The sequence below is a fragment of the Ostrea edulis genome, chromosome 7, assembly GCF_947568905.1.
Source record: "Ostrea edulis chromosome 7, xbOstEdul1.1, whole genome shotgun sequence".
NCBI classification, from domain to species: Eukaryota; Metazoa; Mollusca; class Bivalvia; order Ostreida; family Ostreidae; genus Ostrea; species Ostrea edulis.
Window position 1 is genome coordinate 15075099 of NC_079170.1, and position 23153 is coordinate 15098251.

The 23153-nt window shown below is 36.9% G+C and overlaps 2 protein-coding genes and 1 long non-coding RNA gene across 3 annotated transcripts; 1 reads left to right on the forward strand and 2 right to left on the reverse strand.

Annotated features, from left to right (window-relative positions):
- Positions 1-1922: 1922 nt before the first annotated feature.
- On the reverse strand, positions 1923-21785 carry LOC125671395 (uncharacterized). The gene is made up of 8 exons (XM_048907123.2): positions 21515-21785; positions 20425-20467; positions 17786-17890; positions 15825-15949; positions 15514-15649; positions 15123-15335; positions 11851-11925; positions 1923-2152 (listed from the first exon to the last, which is right to left on the reverse strand). Exons 1-8 carry the CDS (start codon positions 21611-21613, stop codon positions 1935-1937), a joined length of 1014 nt encoding a protein of 337 aa, XP_048763080.2. The 5' UTR covers positions 21614-21785; the 3' UTR covers positions 1923-1934.
- LOC130047838 (uncharacterized) lies at positions 7134-9033 on the forward strand. The gene is made up of 2 exons (XR_008796667.1): positions 7134-7292; positions 8711-9033. It is a non-coding gene; the product is annotated as an uncharacterized LOC130047838 (long non-coding RNA).
- A 564-nt stretch (positions 21786-22349) lies between the features above and the next one.
- Positions 22350-22967, reverse strand: LOC125668874 (adhesive plaque matrix protein-like). Its single transcript, XM_048903309.2, has one exon. It carries the CDS (start codon positions 22965-22967, stop codon positions 22350-22352), a length of 618 nt encoding a protein of 205 aa, XP_048759266.2.
- Between the last annotated feature and the right edge of the window lie 186 nt (positions 22968-23153).

The following is a 23153-nucleotide window of genomic DNA, read 5'->3' on the forward strand; positions in this document are numbered from 1 at the left end:
TTTCATAATTCCGATCGGGCTTGGTTCTTTGAAAAATCGTAATATTTCTGAATTTTGACCATTTCATTTCAATTTCTGTTTAAAATATATTTCTCTGATAAATCATTTTTCTGATTGACATGTTTGAAGATTTTATCCGTAAATTTAAAAAATATTAGCAAAAAACGTTATCAATTTTCATAAATTTTTTTATTTAAAAAAATAGAATGTCTAGCTGAGTCGTTCAGACATGTTTTGTTAGATGTTCATATTATACATTAAATAAAAGCGAAATTCGACTCTAGAGTATTTTATTTGCAAACAAAGTACCTTTATCATCATTCCGAAATAAATCACAAAAAATGATATAAAACATTTGAGAGCTTGTGTCACTCTTTCGGTGCTGAAATCATCCTTCATAAGAGGTGTTTTAACGAATCATTAAATAAAATTTTAGTGTAATGAGCTACCCTAAATGGATCAGATGCCAAATTGAAGGTACAGTTCTATCAATAGGCTAGCGCTAAAATTAAAACGGGGAAGACGCATTCAAGAGAAAAGTAGTTCCGGGTGCTTAGTGCAAATGAACTGCCAAATAACATTTTTTGAATTAAGAAATCACTCCAAATTTTTCATTCAATCAGCATCGTGTTTAAGGTAACTCCATACTCGCAGTTTTATCTGATACAAGTTTAAAATGTGTATTTATTTCCATTCATTAAAGTTAAAACTAACAAATTATCAAATAAAATACATAGGTCATCACACTTTTTAAGATGTAAGACGTACATAAACAGAATACTATATCACCGTCAGAAAATTGCAATTTTCCTTAAACAGTGTTATCAAAATTCCATACAAACTGGTTATGGCGATATAATAGCATTCATAACAATTTCATGAAACTGTATCTTCACAAAAATGTACAAAATGTCTGTAAAAAATACAGAAAATCGTCGCATAATAGACTTGATAAAGAAATCAATAGAAACTGAGTGATTGCCCTTGGATTCAATATTTTGAAACGTATCATTGATTATTCATCTATAACTTAGACTTTTGAAATATTTTATTTTTAACAAGATTTTTTTACAATAACTATAGGAAAAGACTCCAACAAAATTTATGTTCGTATCATACATAAATCATTGATTTTGCAAAATCTGATGACATCACAGGAGGGTGGAGTTACTTTAAGTCATTATTAAATTATTTTGACGAAGGATTACGGATTATTCCTTTTACGTGATCAAGAAAGAGGGTTCACGACAGGTGTACCCGGTCAACAGGAGATGATTACTCCTCAGGACTAGACATCTGATTCCACCTCTGGTGTGTCCATGTGTCTGTGTTTGTCTGATCCCACCTCTGGTGTGTCCATGGGTGTGTGTTTGTCTGATCCCACCTCTGGTGTGTCCATGTGTCTGTGTTTGTCTGATCCCACCTCTGGTGTGTCCATGGGTGTGTGTTTGTCTGATCCCACCTCTGGTGTGTCCATGGGTGTGTGTTTGTCTGATCCCACCTCTGGTGTGTCCATGAGTCTGTGTCTGTCTGATCCCACCTCTGGTGCGTCCATGGGTGTGTGTTTGTCTGATCCCACCTCTGGTGTGTCCATGGGTCTGTGTTTGTCTGATCCCACCTCTGGTGTGTCCATGGGTGTGTGTTTGTCTGATCCCACCTCTGGTGTGTCCATGGGTCTGTTTGTCTGATCTCAAATTCTGTATTCTTCGTGGGATTATGACATCGCTCATGTTTTGTTATCTTTAGCTTTTTCATTCTGATGTACAGTTAAGAAGGATTATAGACTCTGTGATAAAATACGTTAGTACTTATAATGTATACTGAACTTTTATAGTCACATTACCATCTGCTATTGCATTGTGGACAATATCTTCATTTTCATTGTAATATAACTACAAACTACGACGTGTACAAACGAAGTCTGATCAGCAACATCATTTATTGAGGTTATTATATGGACTCCCAAAGTTTATCTCGAGCATGCACCGCTCGATTTCCTGTGTTGCAATTGAACACTGGGAACTGGACAGGTTGAGGAGACTACTACCAAGAGATTCTTTCATTGATGAGCCATCAAGCAGAGCATGTCCTCGTGAATTGTGGACGTGGGAAAAGCAGTCTCTATGTGCATAGACTTCGTTATTTAACGGTTCTGAAAGTGAAAGTAGAAAGTATTTGAAATACGAAATCAGAGCAATCTTCACACACCCTAAAGTCTCCGATAAATCACCAATATATCTTACTATGGAAAAGATAATTGGAAGTTTAAGAAATGTTTACTTGTACGCATTCAGACATTTAACTTCGTTTTTCAAAGATTTTTAACTGTAAAATAAGGTGATCGCCCAGTATTCCGACGGTTCGATAGTCCGACGGTCCGATAGTCCGACACTCCGATAGTCCGTTAATTTGTGGACACATATAAGAGATCGCTATGTAATAGGCAGCAGAAAACAGGATTAAGTGCCGTGTGCCAGAGCGATTTTTTACGTCACAATAGCAAAACATCGCACTGTGGGAAAACTTTGAACGGGTTCGACCTACATCGGGTACCTGTAAAGTGCGAAACGAAACGAAACGAAATCTACCGAAACGTAACCCACCGAAACGAGACGAAACAGATTGTATAACCGAACTCTATTAATTATAATAATTAATAATGGTGTATAACCGAACTCTATTAATTATAATAATTAAAAATGGTATCTTAAGCCCCTGTTAAAGTTACCACATATAAATAAAATTCGCCTCTCCATTGATGTAAGCTTTCGGCTTGACAGATACGAAGTTTTAAAAGTTGGAAGGGGGTGAGTAAGCACAAAGCTCATATCCGAAGTTGATTGAATACCATGTGCAATTAGTTTCGGATCCATAAATTTTAGAACAGAGGGTTACAATTCGGCATAAATACACGTTTCAGTATTTTTTGCTCTAAAGACAAATCTGTGTATACATGTGGATATTGTGTATTTGTATGTAGTATATCGAACGGTGGATTCTGAGTATGTCTTCCCGTTCTCTTTGTAATTTCTGCTTCCCTTGTTCATAAGCCTTTTGAGTTTACAAAATGCTGACCTCCTCCTGATATTATTGCATAAAAAATTCTGTTTTCCGTCCCGTTTTCAATTCCCCGTCTTAACAACACCACAAATGTATAGAGTTATATTTAGACTCACTACATATCAATAATAATTTTTAATAGATATATCTTACCTAATTGCATTCATATAATATGGTATACTATGTAACTTTTTCCATTATTGAAAGTACTCGCACCTCAGCAGTTAGAAATAAAATAAAAGGTTAAGAGCTCTTCCTGCTTTCAAATTTCTCAGACACCAGTTTCTTCAAATAATGTATCTATGCCCAAAGGCGGATCCAACGCCAGCGACCCCACCCCTTGTTTAGTGTGTTTCGCCAGACCTCTGAGACTGTAACTCCCCGTTCTGAAATTTATGGATCTGAAATTAATTGCACATGGTATTTAATCAACTTCGGATATGTACATTTTGCTTACTCACTCCCCCCCCCCCCCCCCCCCCCCCCCCCCCCCTTCCCAGCTTTTAAAACTGTGTATCAGTCAAGCTGAAAGCCTACATCAAAGGGGAGGCGAATTTTATTTATATGTGGTAATTTTCACAGGGGCCTAAGATACCATTTCTAATAAAAGAGTTCGGTTATACAATCTGTTTTGTTTCGTTTTGGTAGATTTCGTTTCGTTTCGCACTTTACAGGTACCCACCTACATCTACATGTATATATTTCGGCATCGTCGGAAACCCACGGTTAATTACGCTTCGTTCCTTTCTCCATCACCCGTGGGTTCATTCATTCCTACTCGCTGTGTGTCTGTATGTATGTATGTATGCTGAACTTAAGGAACATTTTCATCGTGTCTTTATAGAGAGATATGTAGATACATGTAGGTATACATATATATACAGATATCTATGGGCTTGTAGGGAGGGCTGACAGCGGATACTCGTCAGGGACGTAGCAACAGAGGGGGGGGGGGGGGGGGGGGGTGGGGGGGGGGGGGGAGGGGCAGCTTGCCCTCCCCACTTTTTAAAAAAAATTCCCTTTCTTCTTTTTTTTTTACATGTTAAAACTCTTTTTGGTCCGGCTGCCCCCCCCCCCCCCCCACCAATCCTTTTTGGCTGGCCCCCATTCCCCCTTTCAAAAACGAGGCCACACGCCTGCTCGTGCCCCTTAACACTTTCAAAGGTAGGGGTGGGGACAAGAGTATGTACAGTGTATTTGAGACTGTATGTGCCCCCTCCTTACACTTCTGGAACCCCAAACGAGATCCTCATCTTTATAATAAATGTTGTTTGATAACATCCTCCCCTTAATTCTAGTGCAAGAAATTTCTGTTCAAAAATTGTTATTTGCTATAAAGAAAGGTTATACCATAAAATTGGTATAAAATTCGGATATCCAGATTTGCGTTGAAAAACTTAGATAGGCTCTGATTGGCGCATAATTGCATTATTGTCGTCCCATACAAAAATTGATTTCCTTATTGATTGTATTATGCCCCGTTATACAGAAAATTTTCATTTAATAAACTTTTTCCCGGGATGGGGGGGGGGACTTGAGACCTACTTCAAACTTTTAAGACTGAACAGGGTGTAGGGATTCCTACCATTTTTAGCTTGTTATTTCAGGGGTTGGGGGTGATTATGTAGGTTACCGTCGCCATTTTCATGACGTTTATATGGAAAATTTTGGAATTGAATCCCATTTTAGCATGTGCCCCAATCTAAGTTTTGTGCTCCCCTACCAACACTTCACGATGTTTGACTACGGCATTGGCGTTGCCTTATAGCTAATAACAAATTCGTCCGAACGAATTACTAATTTGTCCGAGCAAATTGCTAATTTGTCCGAACGAATGTCTATTTCGTCCGAACAAATCGGTAATTCGTCCGAATGAATTACTAATATGTCCGAACAAATAGCTAATTCGTCAGAACAAATAGCTAATTCGTCCGAACAAATAGCTAATTTGTCCGAACAAATAGCTAATTCGTCCGAACAAATTGCTAATTCGTCCGAACGAATAATATATTTATATATGGCCTTTCTACGCCGCCGTAGGTTCACACTTGAATGATTTTGGTCAGAAATTGATTGTCTGATTTATAATCAGGCCGTGTCGATTTTGGCGGTTTCTGATAATTTCCATAAAATAATGTCTGACATGAATAAATTTTAACTCTATTAATTAAAATTTTTGGTGATGGTCAACATGTCGGACTATCGGACCGTCGGAATATTGAACTGTCGGACTATCGGACCGTCGGACTATCGGACCGTCGGAATACTGGGCTTGAACCGTAAAATAATTGCCCGATAAAAACTTACATGCATGAAAAAATGAAGTGTTGAACTCCCCACCCCCAATTATCTGGTCATCACAGAAAAAATATAATATTGGTAAACACCTGCGTCATTCACATGCATTCAGCCCTATACTACAGATGCTTCACCGCAATAATCATTACTATATCTATATTAAAGGTCTTAGTATTAGAAGGAACAGCTGCTATATAATATGTCCTCATCTGTTGAGGCGTACAATTAGGAATATCCTTTTCTTTTCTATTTTTGGTTATATTGTGTACATAATATGTTTTCCCCTTTCTTTCTTTCTTTGTATGTACATGTATTTGTAATTATATTGATGTAAATGTATTTTCTTTATAATCTCCTGAGGGAGGAAATAAAGTATGAATGAATGAATCTTATTTTGTTATGGATATTAATTACTATTGTTACCAGTCTATATTTCATTCCTGACGGAGGGATTTTTTATTTCAATACTTACAGATGAATAAATTTTATCATTATATAGAACTTAAAAACATGCTTTAGTGGGTCTATTTCGTTAATGGGGAATTGTTCCCAACCAGTTGATTAATGGTTCTACAAAAGTTACCTGTGGTCACCATTATAATTTGCAATGATCATATAAGGGTTACCACTAATCACCCATTGATGTAAATGTCATATACGGGTTACCACTGGTCACCCATTGATGTAAATGTCATATAAGGGTTACCACTGGTCACCCATTGATGTAAATGTCATATAAGGGTTACCACTAGTCACCCATTGATGTAAATGTCATATAAGGGTTACCACTAGTCACCCATTGATGTAAATGTCATATAAGGGTTACCACTAGTCACCCATTGATGTAAATGTCATATAAGGGTTACCACTAGTCACCCATTGATGTAAATGTCATATAAGGGTTACCTCTGGTCACCCATTGATGTAAATGTCATATAAGGGTTACCACTAGTCACCCATTGATGTAAATGTCATATAAGGGTTACCACTAGTCACCCATTGATGTAAATGTCATATAAGGGTTACCACTAGTCACCCATTGATGTAAATGTCATATAAGGGTTACCACTAGTCACCCATTGATGTAAATGTCATATAAGGGTTACCACTGGTCACCCTTTAATGTAAATGTCATATAAGGGTTACCTCTGGTCACCCATTGATGTAAATGTCATATAAGGGTTACCACTAGTCACCCATTGATGTAAATGTCATATAAGGGTTACCACTAGTCACCCATTGATGTAAATGTCATATAAGGGTTACCACTAGTCACCCATTGATGTAAATGTCATATAAGGGTTACCACTAGTCACCCATTGATGTAAATGTCATATAAGGGTTACCACTAGTCACCCATTGATGTAAATGTCATATAAGGGTTACCACTAGTCACCCATTGATGTAAATGTCATATAAGGGTTACCACTAGTCACCCATTGATGTAAATGTCATATAAGGGTTAACACTGGTCACCCATTGATATATAGGTCATATACGGGTTACCACTGGTCACCAATCGATATAATACTAATTTTAAGGAAACGTTGGTCACCCATAGATACACTAGTTATAAAACAGTTACCTTTGGTATACCTTATTGTATATATTGTATAATTTCACATCACAGAAAGGTGTCCTGAGGTAAGCGACATCTCAGTGTATGAATGACCTAATGTCACCCTTGTTTACATTTCTATCCATAGCCAAGTAACGGGTAGAGTGACCACATGACCAATTTCCTGCTATGTCTGAAATTCATACTTCCCGTTATCTCTTATACAGTCTTACAGACACACCTTATGTGTATATATGATATATTTTCTATTTACAACAATTCCAGTGAACAATTACATACTGTCAAACCATAGCAGGATTTAGACACAGTATCCACGGACCAGCTTAACATGAATTTGGACAACCTGTACTTAAGGGTGAGTGAAAATATGTCTAGTAGATAAAAAATTACAAAAGGATAGACAAATAATGAAACAAATCAGGTGAGCTAAACATTTCACCTCAACACTGCTGTAGCATAATATAATCCATAGTAACATGATTGTTATTTCTGAAATCAGAAAGGTGACCAGGGGTCACCCCCCCCCCCCCCCCCCCCCCCCCCCCCCCAAGGTGCAGCATTATCTTATAATTATCAGTAAATAAATTGCAAATAGATAAACAAAAGAATGATATTCCAAGTTCAGTTTCACTGCATTGTATTTATCATAAGCTAGGTTCATATCAATATATCAATTGAATATTGGTTGTCTGGCAATAAAATGAAATTGGTTACACAAATCTCTTTGTAGACTGAATAAATTCATGCACAATTTTAAATACTGCAATATTTTGGTTTAATGTAAAATTGTTATCTCCATTCAAAATCAGTTCAATGGGTGACTGTAACGACAATATTGCAAATTACTCAGACTTTGGAATAGTTTCCGTCCTGGTAAATTATATTGTGTACAATTCATGAAGTGAAATACAGTTTCAGGAATATTTCCACACAGATCACATATTTGATTTCCCCTCAGAAATGATTAGATAGATCAGCATGTAAATTGCTAGCAATATTTAGCAGTTGACAGTGAAGTATATTTGCTTTTAGATTCCCTTAAATATAATATATCCTAGGTTTTTGGCAATAAAGGTTTTTTTAATGCTGTCTTAAATGCTGATAATGTTGGAAGACTTCTAATTTCAAGAGATAAGTCATTCCATAGTTTTATAGTTGAATGAATAAAGCTATTTATATATGAGGCAGATTTAGCTAATGGAACATTAAACTTGAGAGGGTCCTGATTGCTTAGGGGGTAAGAATTATGAGGTGGGAGAGTCTCGTAAATATTGGGGTGTTCATCCATAAACTATTTTATAGAATAATTTCACTTTTATGTGGACTATTCTTATAGCGTCCTAAACTGTGTAGAAAATAGGATAACCTGGGGTTATACTGAAATGGGGTCACCCTGGGTCTTACTTGAGGGTACGAATTCCGAGCCTGAGCATTTTCTTAGTGTATCGGTACTCAAAAAATAAAAAAGCCGATATTTTTGTCAACAAACCGTAATACACCGAAATATCGATATTATTGTAGAGCCCTATCATCACAAGTAAAGGCACTGACGTAATAAAAAAAACAGGGAGCGGGGGTGGAGGGGATACACCCGTCCCAAAATTTTGAAAGTTTGATGCAGAAACGTGCCGATCTGTACTTTATCAGAATAAAATCTAATTCACAATTTCAATGGAGTAGATAGGTATGAATTACATAAATAATGTATACCAAATAATTAGAATATCATTTTAAAAAGATAATATCATCAAAAACGTTATTTCTTCCAATCAGAACCCGTTTTCATGCCGGTTTAGGCGTGTAAAATTGGAAATGCAGCAGACGACAAACAGCTGTTGAGCCTCAATTTCGAAGTCCTGGACATGAACATCAAGGAAGTTAAAAGAAGAAGAAAAATATTAATGTTTTGAACAATTATAATATTGTGTGTGTCTGTTCATTGCATGAGAGGTGGTCAACCTAGCTCCGAGTTAATCTGACAATATTTACTATTGCATACCTCAACATGCATCTCTACATAAATTTTATTGTGATTATTTATGTATTTCTCTATGTCATGGTGTTTTGACTTGTGAGAATAAATTGAATTGAACAAGATATTGAGAGAACGTAGGTGGTTGAAAACAATTATTCAGTAACAGTACATAGTATGATTGCTTGTTAGCGGTACTAGTATAGGGACTAGGCTTTTTCAACGAGCTGAGTATTTACACTTATGTGTACTAAAATACTACTAGTTTTACGCCAGATTTCGTTATCAAATTACCATCAGGGAGTTTCGGTCTCGATCCACTTCAGGCCTAAAGGCAGCCCCAGACCCCATTCTTCTCAAATATTTTGATGCCTCTTTCCTAATATGGAATACTGGATCAGCTCGTGAAAACATCACATATATTATCACTATCAATAAGATTGTTTACACATAGAGTTGTTATGTGGGTGTAAGCATCTTCTCGGTCATAATATTTCCGATTTCTCGGTTATGATAGTTTCAATTTTTCGCTGATAATATTTTCGATTTCATTAGTGTCAATATAGAACGATAACTCGTCTTGTAAATCATTCATGTGGAACCAGAACCGGTATATCTGGCTCGACTCTTAACTTCAACCCAGAAAGGTGAATTTCTGAACTAATGTGTGTCACTGCCATACCGTCTCAAACACAGCGATGGCCAGGTATCTCGGTACATATAAAGGTCACAAGTTCGAATCTTAGATTTATCATGAAATTTACAATTATGGTAAAAAAAAAAAAAAAATTAAGCCCCACCCTGATACCTAAACCCAAACCCATGTGATTATGAAATCTACAATTTTGGCAAAGAGCTACATATTCCTTCTAAATATCTACAATGTACTTACAAATGTAGCATCAATGTAGTATCAATAGCATTAAAAATAGTCATAAAGATGTCTTACGCATTCAAACACTGTTTGCCCCTGTCCTGAAGTCGGAACCTCTACCTCAGAGATCGCGCATGAAATGTACGTTTTCAGTAGAGGCTTGCCAGTTCTACATGGCTATGCATTTAGTTTTTGCTACAGATGTGCGGCTGTAGAGAAGACGATTTTTCTTAAATTGGTCAAATTTTGGCAGTGTTTGTCTCATACCTAAAGACCCGGATGTGCGTGATTCCTCACACTACAACTGATGTTTCCCTTGTCCCAAAAATAAATCATAACAAATTTGAAAAGAAATGAAATGGCTCGTATCAAGAAGAGGTTAAAAAATTTCAATTGTTGACGCACGATGACGGACGTAGACCTATAGTAGTAGGCCACCTGAGTGACTCAGGTGACCTAAAAATCCATGTAAATAACTTAAAAGAAATACTAATGTGTTTTACTGGCCAGGGCTTCCCGAGTTAAACGAAAAGTAGAAAATGAAAGTGCAGGGTTTGCTCTTACGATCAGCCGTAATGCCAACAATTAGAAATGGTGTTGTTAGACCGGCCGTCAACAATGAAATTGTAAGACCGTACTCAAAGTAGTTGTTTATTTGTAGTAAATAGTATACAGACATTTGATGTAAATAAGCTTTCAGATGAACTGAAGCATTTGCGCCGTGGCAGTGCCTTTTGTTTTCGGTCTCAATTCAATACATGTATATTATCTTGTCCTCGAAAAATAGTATATTTCTTTTTACAAAAGCTAATACCTCTATATACCATTTTACATGTAGAACAAAAGACCCACATGCCTTATCGGACACGTGAGTATATGCTATAAGTATCACTAGTCACATGGGCTGTGAAATCTAGAGCAATTTTCCTGCTCTGAATATCCAAGCTAAATTCTAATATTCAGCAGGAGTACAAAACAAGATGTGTTCTAAAAATACAAATACCCATGAAAGTGTCCATACTGATAAACGACTATATAATATGTTATATCAACACCACACTATAGGACTATTTTGGTCCCACCTAGAAACTTCGGGGCTGCGAAATTCACAATTCTGGTACATTCTTTTCTGATTTTCTAATATTTCTATACAGTATCAACAAGATTAAAGACGATGTCTCTCAAATACTATCAAAGACGATAAGCACTACGAAAATTTCGGCCCCACCCTGGTAACCCCCACCCCCACCCCTAGGATCACGAAATCTCAAATATTGGTAAAGGGCTACCTACTCCATCTATATATCTATTTAGATTCAATTTAGTATCGATGTTACTCAAATGTTTTACACATAAATATTAGCACTTGCCTGGACTCAGAGTCTTTATCCCGGGAATCATGAAATTTACAACTGTGATAGAGGCCTTTCTGCTCTACATGACTATTTAGTTTTCCTTGCATATTTGGGGTCCAAACTGATTAGAATAAGATCTTCGATCCGCTCCGTTATTGCTATATCGCTACACAAAGCGATATAACAATAACGAAGCGGATCAAAGATCTTATTTTAATCAGATAAATTTGGGGTAGTAAAAAAAGAAAAAAATGAAAATTGATTTTTTTTTTTGTTGTTGCCATAAGTAACCGGAGGATGCATGAGTCCTAAAAATTTAAAATTAATTATGTCCAATAGAAGCTGCATACCAAATTTGAAAAGAATTAGGATAGTAATTATCAAGAAATAGCTGAATATGTTGAATGGTTTTAACGCATGACAATCGACGACGGACGCTGGTCAATAGCAATATAGGTCACCTGAGTGACTCGGGGTCCTTATTCACAAAATATCTTACGACTAAGCTGGGAAAGATCTGTCTCATAATGAAATACCACAAGGACATAGGTATGCTTTAAGGTTCTATAAAACATGGATGTACTCTACATATTATCAAGAAAATTTACAAGAAATGAAAAATAAGAAATTAACAGAGTTTGAAAAGTTTGATCTTGGTCGTAAGATATTTTGTGAATAGAGCCACTGTGGTGACCTAAAACGATAGACTAACCTTGGTCTACATTTACAGCACACTGTCCCCCATCGTTCTCCTTTCCTCCCCTGAGAAAGGTGCACTCATTGTCACCTGTAACAGGAAAGTAAAAATGTTCAAACCTCTTGTCGGCACATGATAACGTCATTGTGTTTTATATTCTATTACATGTAGCTGATAATCAATGTCATCAATGAAACAGAAATGTATATAAATTGCAAATTCCGATTTATGATTGTTTCCATTTTTCACGGTGACGTTATACAGTGTACTGTTGGTTATCTTAACCTCTCTCATTCTTGTACTTAATCTTTCATTCTAGTGGTCCTTGTCCTAGATCCAAACATTAAAGAATTGAAGATAACGAACAGTCATTTATCTCATAAATTTATCCTATGAAGAATACAAAATTGCGAGCAAGGCAAACACACACAATCTTTATTTTCAAAAGAAAACAAGATATGATTATAACCTGTTGATTACAAATACTCCTAAACTAAGTGGGATTTTTCTGAATACTACTGTTTTCTCCCACATTAATAACTCTCTTGCATAAAATACATGTCAACTGGAGACAGTAAAATAAAGTGTAAAACATGCTCGTCAATCGTTGTTCAAAGTGAGAGGTCAAGGTCACTGGAGATACTAATTTTGTAGGTCACAACATTCTTTTATCATTTCTGAAGATTCTATGTCTCTAATGTTCCCGGTTCTAAGTAATACGAATATTTTATTATCAAGGTCAAAGGTAAAGGTCACATGAGTCATTTGACCTTGATGTTAGTTTGTGTCGCCTTATCATTTCTGAAGACCCAATGTCTCTATCAAAATTTGTAGGTCCCATCATCCTTTTATCATTTCTGAAAAGCCCATGTCTCTATGTCTCTATCAGATCTGGTTTTTAAAGTACTATCAGTTTTATGTTCAAGGTCAGAGGGCATGGTCACTTGACCTTGATACTGGTTTGTAGGTCCTATCATCGTCTTATCATTTCTGATGATCCAATGTCGCTATCACATTCTAAAGTTATACCAGTTTTGTGTTCATTATCAGAGTTCAAGGTCACTGTAATCCCTTGAACTTGACACTAGTTTGTAGGTCCTGTTATTCTCATTTCCGAAGACCCGGAGACTCTATCATATTTGTCAAGTTATATCTGCTGAATTTTGGAATCAATTTTCCCGATAGAGTTCTATCTATGTTAGACTCAACTCCCATTTAATCATTCCAAAGTGTACCCTAACACGCCCCTCACCCCCCCCCCCCCCCCCCCCCCCCACTTCAACCTGAAAAGAAAAATATTTCTGCACCGCTAGATGCATTGTCCTATCATATCCTTGAGTATCTAATACTTTCATCAACGATTTACAGAGAACCGCTTGCGGACATTTAAGGCGAGAGAAAAAAGAACCCAGCAAAAATAATGAGTCTCCAAACTTTTCCAACCAGCCAAAAACAAACAAGCTAAAATTCTTTAGAGCATATAGATGTATATGTGTGTGTGTGTGCAGTGTATACATGACAATGTGTTACCTATCGTCAACTATAATAGGAAGCCCGAAAGTCAAGCTTGTGCCTCTTCATTAAACACAAAGTCACTTGGTTCGTTCAACATATGTAGATGCACATATAGAGCAATAGAGCATTGATGAACAACCTGTTTCTATGTAAGATGACTTCCTTTTGTTGATCACCTGGTTTTACACTTATTTGAATACAAGAATCTGTTTTTATTTCTTCCTTAGTGTACATTACTCAATGCTGCGTACGATTTCAAACGAAGCAACATATCATCTCTGAATTCTAAACCAAGTGTCTACTGTCACTTAACGGTTACAATCGCCTAGAGAAGTTTGAATGCATGTGGATTTAACATTTATATCAACTTTTTGATGGTTTTAAAAAAAAAATGATTTCTTAACAAAATATCCCCCCTCCCCCTCCTGACAACGAGAATCACATTATATAAAAGCATTAATTGACCATATTCCACCCATGTACATCCTTACTAAAGCTATAGATTTGATATTGTCGTAAGAATAAATAAATGTTTTATCAAGCTACAATAAGTTACACACGTTATTCAAATACAACTAATTCTTAGACTATCCCATTAAAAATGTAGTTTTTGACAAATAAATGATTTCGGTGCTAACGCATTCTTTGCGGCGCTGATACAGGTTATCGGCCCTGCAGAATCAGTGTCAGCCCTGCAAAATCAGTGTCAGCCCTCGGGGGTTGATGCGGCTGTTGTGAAGTTAGCTTTATCGCACATGTAAAAAAAAAAAAAAAAAAAAAAAAAAAAAAAAAAACCTGCAGTTATTGCTAAATATATAATAAATCTTTGATAAATTACAAAATCATAAAGAAACCACGGCTTCAATGTGCAGGCTGCTATCGGATTTCGTTTGAGAATTGGATTCTCAGTAAGAAAATATAGTCCCTCCTAAAATTAAATGCAACGCAATCAGAGGTTGTTTTTTATTCATTGTTTTTAAATTTATCTATTACATTAGAAAGTGAAGGGGAGTGCATAATTTAACTGCTCATTTGAATTGAAATTCTGGTGAATATTTCATAGAAACGTTAAACCTTATTCACTCTGCACAGGACTCTACTTATATTCAAGCATTCATCCTTGCATAACATACATTTGGATGTAATGCAATATAGTTCATGACTATTTATGAAAAGTTTAATTCTTTAAAAATAACGAAATATACATGTACATGTATCATAAATAATGCTATGAATAAATATATTTCGGTTCGTGTTTGATTGCAAGCAGGATTACGAGCGTAGAATTACACAAAATATTTTCCACTTTTGTTTCCAGTAAAGATTCATGATATTGTATTTTCTCGCCTTTGTTTTTTTGTAACAATATTGTGGCTGGGAGAACGCTGTTGTGTATTGCTTTTATATATTGCATTTCTAGTCAAGATATTCCGTTCTGTATTTTCAGGACTCACATTTTCCGTCATTTTTAATATATGACAATCTCTTACACCTAACATGTTTTTCTGTTGGGATTTACATGGAAACAAACAGAGCTGCAATGCTGCACTGGAGTACGAGCAAATTCTAACAAAATATTGTAGATGAAGTTTTGAGAACACCCCTGTATACATACGGATTGACGTAAACAGTCTATCACGGATTGGGGGGTGGGGTGTAAATAACACGGCATATGAAAAGCAATAAAATCCTAATTAATTAACTTACATACACCAAGGGTGTGGGTATCATGGGGCATTAATTAAACGCTCTAGAATATAAGAAATGTTTACCTTGTGTATTTCGAAGTAAAATGGCGGCTGTTATGATGATGACGATAATGAAGGCGGAACAGATCAGTACGATAGTATACAAGAGCTGGGGTCCAGTCTTCTCCTGAGTTTCTGTTTGACATTCCTTTTCATATTCAGGTTTAAACATAATAGCCTTTTCGTAATCAGATTGCCAGGAGCTGTTGAGATAATACGACTCTTGCCGAGGCTTGCCTAAACCATAGAGTGGGGGAATAGACACTGAATGATCATTCTCATTGAGATTTGTTTAAACATATACAGTAATATATTACTAATTTACAATATGCAAGTAGTAAGATATTCTTATAAAACATATATTTGTACCGTATGTTAGCTGCATGTTTTAACACGCGCAAAAGCACCACTTTACCTTTTCTTGAAATGTCGATTGTAATAAACTTATCTAAGGATGCAACATTTTCGCCATATATGGGCATGCTATTGAGAATGACGTCAAGCCTGGTGGAATGCCCAGTGTATTCGCAATGGAGTTCAAAAGTTACATTCTAAATGTAAGAAAACAATTTATTAGTCATCAACACCTCACCACTCAAAACATGTCACAAAAATTCTTTTCCAACGGAAATCAAATATCAAATGCGCAATTTAGGGTGTACATGCATGTTGTCAGCAAAACATATATCAAATGTTACATGTGGCCTATCCATCCTATTCGTTTACCTGTATTTTGCTAATGAGGCATTTGTCTGATGAAAGTTCTGGAAATACCATATAATATCTTCGAAATGTTAAAGTTTCCAATCTGTCGCCAATCTGGATCAGGAATCCGCGGAGATAAAGAGAACCTAGAGAAACACGAAACCGTGAACCAGATTTCTAATCGCAACATTTTTCATTTGACACTTTCTGAAAATTTCTTTTGCAGTTCATCCTTTACTAATAACAAATTTTTTTGCAATTTGCCGATAGAAACCCAATTGTCATTTTAACAACATATCTTTATTGCTTATGACGTGTATCTGATCACATCAATGTTACGTGTACAGTGTATATATAAATCATATTGGAAAAATGGTGATTTGATGGAGAATATCTTTGTCTGTATATCATATCACCGCAGTTGTTAAGAAGAAATGTGTTCGTGAATGGTAGCTACATGTACATGTAACAACTCCCTTCACGAGCGGCCAGATTCCATTCATTCATATGTTAAGTCGACATACCAGTGAACAGGATATAAAAGACACCACAGAGTCTTCAATATCTTCGTATTTGGAACTTTCATTGATCATAAGCGTCAACGGCAAACTAACAACACAAATGTTTGACAATAAGGATGACGTAAGCCTCTCCATCATCGACTTCACAACACCATACTTGTGTAGCAATATTCCATTATCACATGCATTTGGTGTATATGTCTCTCAAATGATTCGGTAATGGTATGCCAGAGTATGCTCAATACAGTATTGTTTTCGCGCAGTTATCACTTTTCTCGTGAACTGGTTAAAACTCAGTTCTCAGGGTCCTTTGATATTCTCTTCAGAGAAGTCGAGAGGCATTTGCACATTTTCAAGAATCAAAATATGAATGCTTGCGAAGAGAATGGAAGAGGGCTATGCCTCCCGACTTCTCTAAAGAGAACACGTCCTTTGATTGTACGTATCAGTTATGGTCCATACACTGAGAGAGAGAGAGAGAGAGAGAGAGAGAGAGAGAGAGAGAGAGATCAACCTTTAACAAAAGTCAGTGTGATAACAACCGTCAATTTAACCTCTAACAAGGTGTTAATAAACCACTCAATAACATGTTTTTGCAGAGCTCCTCGTCTGCTCAGCAGGTGTTCCTGTAAGGATATACGGTACATTTCTCAATGCACGTAATCAATAATTTTATGCAACATTTCAGGCACAATTCACTTGTATACTACTAATATCTTGTTTCTACAAAATAAACAAATAACGGTGTATATCAGCAGATCTGTTTTAGAGGTAGCTTATTGTGATATCAGCTGGATCCATAGGTAGAGTGTTGTTGTTGATGTTATGGGGATAAGAATCTTTAAATCAATCGGAGATCGAACCCGTGACCCACGCATTTGCTAGATCGGTGACCGCTGAAAAACCAACACGCACTATAATACCTACTTTATAAAAGTTAAACCTGTTTCGGAAATCATACAACAACTTATCATGTCGAAGAGATGAAAAATAGCTTCTTTTAAAAAAAATGACAGAAATTTCATAGGTGACCTTAAAGGAATGGCTATTGAAAACTTTCACAGAGAGTGATGGTGAACTTTAAAAAAGAGTCCAGAAAATCGGCATTAAATTTCGATTCACTCATTAAACACACACAGAACTAAGATGTACAATACATTTGACCAAAGTGTAAGGAAGACGTCCGCATTTTGTTCAACATCCGAAGTACTATAGACAAAACCTATCACGCATACGTATTGCCATATACATGTAGTTCAAAAAATGCTTGGCTTTCATGAGTAATTCTAACGGGTCAGCGGTTGATCATATACAAATTAGCTATTACAATCGTGAGTTTGACTCTCATGTTGAAGAAAAGGCCAGTTGAATGAGTCGATCTAACGTTCTTACGGGGTGCGTTCCATTCTATTGAGATGTGTGTTTGCTGGTTTGACAGGGGGGGGGGGGGGGGTTACTTACGGGGTGCGTTCCATTCTATTGTGATGTGTGTTTGCTGGTTTGACAGGGAGGTTACATGGACCTTTTGACACCTGGGGTCTGCCACTATTGTTCCAGCGCTATGATCTGAAAGACATCTAATTACTTTTTCTAATGATCTTGCTGCTAATGAATTCATGATACAAATGCTCAATTCTTATTCTAGAAATTAAGAAAGATATACACGTAGATCAATAAATACTGTATTCTGTAAATAAAATGAAACACAAACGAAAAACTCTATATATTGAAAATGCATACAAAAAATACTGTTGCAGAGATATAAATGAAAATAATATATACACTTTCTTTCCAAAAAGAGCTGAGGGCAAACCACGTGGTTGCCTTATTATCAACCCACGTGCTATTTCCCGGTATTTTGTTTTTTATCTGTTCATATGTAACTAATCTTCAGTGTTAAACACATAATCTGGCGTTATAAATTTAGTCTGGTAGGTCCTTATTCCTAGAACTCGATGTCAAAACTTGCCATAATGTTGTTTTCATTCTGACCACGTGTGCATAAGGTGAGCGTATTGCATACATCTTGTAAAGATACCCGAGAGTTAAAGGAACAAACGAAGAAAAATATACGGGGCCGGATTTGGTTTTAATCTTTACGAAAACCTAATCCATATGCCTTTAAGCCAAACAAATGCAGTAAGTTGTTTTTCACACATTGCAATGCCTTTAGTATGTGGATATTTGAATCTTTCACATCTACTTCATACTTGGATATTTTACTGAATATAGATGTTAATTAACAGCAAACTAGCAACTTAACTTTAAGACAAAGGGGATAGCTTTAGCTTCCCATCGTCAACTTTCCATATTTGTGCGATATTCCATTATCGCCTGCATATCGTGTTTATATATCCCACTTGTTCTGGGTATGATCAATTTTTAAACAGAGGTTTCAAAGTCAACATTTCGAAAATTCTATGTTCGTTACAAACATAGCCTGTCATTAGGTCAAATGCTGTCTGACGTGTTTCATACCGATTGTTAGGCCGTTCTTGGCGCACTGATTTTGACTACGGATAACCTGATCCGGATATAGGGTTCATGGCGGGTGTGACCGGTCAACAGGGGATGCTCACTCCTCCTAGGCACCTGCTCTCATCCCTGGTGTTTTCAGTGATCCATGTTTTTCCTACTCTTAAATTTGTAATCTATATAGAATTTATGAGAAAAATCAACGAAAGAAATCATAAAAGTTGTGAGTTTACGGTCGTGTGGCGCTCTAATGACTATTTGAATGTATGTTTGGACACAAGTATATTAGGAAAATATGTTAGGAATTTTTTATATCAAATTTATGAGGCGACAATTCAAGAATACAATGATATAAGGCCTCAACCGTGAGCAATTTTTGTGCGCTGTAAATCGAAGAATTTTATAGGGGGTGGATCTGAATCTCTCTGATTTGTCCCAATATTTGTTCAAAGAGCTATAGTTCTGCACTACAATAACACACGTCTGTGTCCCAGTGAAAATTCATCAAACCAGCCGTTCAACGGGTAGACTTCGACTGAGCCCTCCTCTAAGCTCCCTCGACGAATGACCAAAAAAAAACCCTTCTAAAGTACCAGTTATTCTACATATGTTCAACAATATACTACAACAAGAATCCTGTCTGAATCTGGGACACCCCATCTTCAGGATATACGGCGGGAGTTTGGTGTCATATTTTAAAATTTACCTGTTTGTCTTAAACGCTTATAAAAGTAATAGATACTCATTTTGAAAACGTAATTAAGGTGTGAAGTGGGACAGAATGTTACAAATGTACTGAGAAGGTGTGAAGTGGGACAGAATGTTACCAATGTACTGAGAAGGTGTGAAGTGGCACAGAATATTACCAATGTACTGAGAAGGTGTGAAGTGGGACAGAATGTTATCCAATGTACTGAGAAGGTGTGAAGTGGGACAGAATGTTACCAATGTACTGAGAAGGTGTGAAGTGGGACAGAATGTTATCCAATGTACTGAGAAGGTGTGAAGTGGGACAGAATGTTATCCAATGTACTGAGAAGGTGTGAAGTGGGACAGAATGTTACCAATGTACTGAGAAGGTGTGAAGTGGGACAGAATGTTATCCAATGTACTGAGAAGGTGTGAAGTGGGACAGAATGTTACCAATGTACTGAGAAGGTGTGAAGTGGGACAGAATGTTATCCAATGTACTGAGAAGGTGTGAAGTGGGACAGAATGTTACCAATGTACTGAGAAGGTGTGAAGTGGGACAGAATGTTATCCAATGTACTGAGAAGGTGTGAAGTGGGACAGAATGTTATCCAATGTACTGAGAAGGTGTGAAGTGGGACAGAATGTTACCAATGTACTGAGAAGGTGTGAAGTGGGACAGAATGTTACCAATGTACTGAGAAGGTGTGAAGTGGGACAGAATGTTATCCAATGTACTGAGAAGGTGTGAAGTGGGACAGAATGTTACCAATGTACTGAGAAGGTGTGAAGTGGGACAGAATGTTACCAATGTACTGAGAAGTCCTTTGTCATCATGTTTACTTACTTCTTTAATTCCTTTGGTCAATGCGAAGATTCTCAGAGAGAGAGAGAGAGAGAGAGAGAGAGAGAGAGAGAGAGAGAGAGAGAGGTACCTGTGAGGGAGAATGGTCGCTCTGTTAGTTCACATTCAATCTCCTGTAAAATATATAAATTTAATTTTCAATGTTTTTGCCTTTCGCATCTCTACAAATTTGAAGCATAACCATTTCCTCCTGAATGCATTGTTATGAACAATGCGTGTATGAATCTTGATGCATGTAGGTAAAGTACATCTACATTAAGGCTAGGAATTCAGGCAGAAATGAAAGCAGGATATAACGCACTTCATTAATCATGTGTGAAGCGAAAGCAGGTTATAACGCGCTTCATTAAGCATGCCTGTGTGAAGCGAAAGCAGGTTATAACGCGCTTCATTAAGCATGCCTGTGTGAAGCGAAAGCAGGTTATAACGCGCTTCATTAAGCATGCCTGTGTGAAGCGAAAGCAGGTTATAATTAACGCGCTTCATTAAGCATGCCTGTGTGAAGCGAAAGCAGGTTATAAAGCGCTTCATTAAGCGTGCCGGCGGGAAGCGTTTAATCAGACGAATGGGTTTTCTTTTTCCCAACTTTCCCTCATTATTAACCGGTGTTTTTTTGTTTTTGTTTTTTTTTTCTTCTCAAACTTGAGTTTTAATTCTTTTTAATTGAAGAAATGTTTGAGAATTTAATGAATTTAAGGAACGAGAATTTGAGAAAACTGGTCACTAACGAGTACAAGGTATATGATGACCGTTTTGGACTATTCAGTGAACTTCTAGTCAACTGAATGACAGTTCCATCCTAGCTGCTTTTGTTTGGGTTTTTTCCCATCTGTATCAACGGTTACCCTATTTACAATGCGTTTGATAATCTGTCGAACTGAAAACATGCATGTACATGAGGGAAAATTTCGACGACTGAAAAAAAAGCCATTCAGAATAACCCCAGGTGTTTCATAATATTTTAGTAAAACTGAATGTGCCGGGGTGATAAATCAAAGTTGTGGGAGACATTGGCGGTAAAAGTATAAATATGATTACGTAGACTTGGTTCAAAAGTTTTGTACCTCGAAAGATTACGTGATAGATTAAAGAGTTATGCATGTAAGAATGTTCCCGCACTTGATAAAATTATATGTCGCTCATAAAACTGAATCACTTACCTGTGATTGATAACAAGGTTTCTCTATGTTACACGTTAGTGATCCGTAGCTATAACAAATACACAGATAAAGAAGCAAGAAAACTTGTATTTTCTTCATTTTCTGTCAAATATAACATTTTCACGAAAACAATTCTCCCCATTTGTTTCTGTTAAGAATACGGTCACCCTCCATACCGCGCTTCTTTTTTTTTTTTTATCTCTTTATCAGATGATGCATTGGTTAAACAAATATATCTGATAGATTATCAGAATCCTATCCACCGCTTTAGGCGCTGATCATATATGTATGACCTATCAAGTACCGGTTAATCTAATCAGAGCGAATGCCATACTGAGAGGCTTTCTCTTAATATAACAAGATTCAACACCGTTACTGATAAAGCTTTATTGGAGTTATTCGTCATGACAAGGAGATGTAACAATGCTTCTGTCATAGTGGCGTGCTGTTTCAAAAATTGCGCTTAATTTTGTGGAATCTGTGATTTTGTGAGATCGGATCGCCGTCATAACAGGAGAAAATTCAGTTACTGTAAAATTTGGACATGAATCAGATGTTGCAAAATTTGTCAGAATTTATGACCGGTGTTTTGAATGATGTTTTTGCTCGATCATTCTCCTAGCTATCGTGAAAAAAATTAATTAGGCTCAGTGATGACTACGTGTAACACACATTATAAGAACATTCTAAAGTTCACTTCAACATAAATCCTTACACCTACGAAAGTTAAAAGGAAACACATTTAACAGATAAGATGTACAGGATGACATTATTAAATACAAAAGTTGTGCTGTTGAAATTTATTGGCAAATATTGACGATATGAAACATCTGCTTTAGATTAGTTCCAGAAATGACCGATTCCGAAGAAACCCCAGAGGAGCGGCAATCTTAGGTGTCAAACTACCAGGAAGAAACCCCGGAGGAGCGGCAATCTTAGGTGTCAAACTACCAGGAAGAAACCCCAGAGGAGCGGCAATCTTAGGTATCAAACTACCAGGAAGAAACCCCAGAGGAGCGGCAATCTTAGGTGTCAAACAACCAGGAAGAAACCCCAGAGGAGCGGCAGTGTTAGGTGTCAAACTACCAGGAAGAAACCCCAGAGGAGCGGCAATCTTAGGTATCAAACTACCAGGAAGAAACCCCAGAGGAGCGGCAATCTTAGGTGTCAAACAACCAGGAAGAAACCCCAGAGGAGCGGCAGTGTTAGGTGTCAAACTACCAGGAAGAAACCCCAGAGGAGCGGCAATCTTAGGTGTCAAACTACCAGGAAGAAACCCCGGAGGAGCGGCAATCTTAGGTGTCAAACTACCAGGAAGAAACCCCGGAGGAGCGGCAATCTTAGGTGTCAAACTACCAGGAAAAAACCCCAGAGGAGCGGCAATCTTAGGTGTCAAACTACCAGGAAATGGAGGAAAATTCACCTTCAGGAGGCTGTCAGAATTTATTACCATGGCAACCAATTTTCAAAAATAATGTATATGGTTCTTAAAAGTACACATGTGAAAGATTTTAAAGGTCTATCATGCCATCTGCTGCTAGCCTGGAAATGGGTTGAGATACACTCAGGCACCTGCCATCCTGGAAGTAAAAAATCAACAAAAATGAGCAAAATATACCCATTTTCAACCCCTCGTGAT

Excerpts from the sequence above, each read along its gene's own strand:
- LOC125671395 (XM_048907123.2), bottom strand. The coding sequence starts at position 21,613 with ATGAAGAAAATACAAGTTTTCTTGCTTCTTTATCTGTGTATTTGTTAT. Across the intron at positions 15,336-15,513 it reads AATCGACATTTCAAGAAAAG|GCAAGCCTCGGCAAGAGTCG; the intron begins GTAAAGTGGTGC and ends TCTATGGTTTAG. Across the intron at positions 11,926-15,122 it reads TTTACTTCGAAATACACAAG|GTGACAATGAGTGCACCTTT; the intron begins GTAAACATTTCT and ends TTCCTGTTACAG.
- LOC125668874 (XM_048903309.2), bottom strand. The coding sequence starts at position 22,967 with ATGGTAATAAATTCTGACAGCCTCCTGAAGGTGAATTTTCCTCCATTT.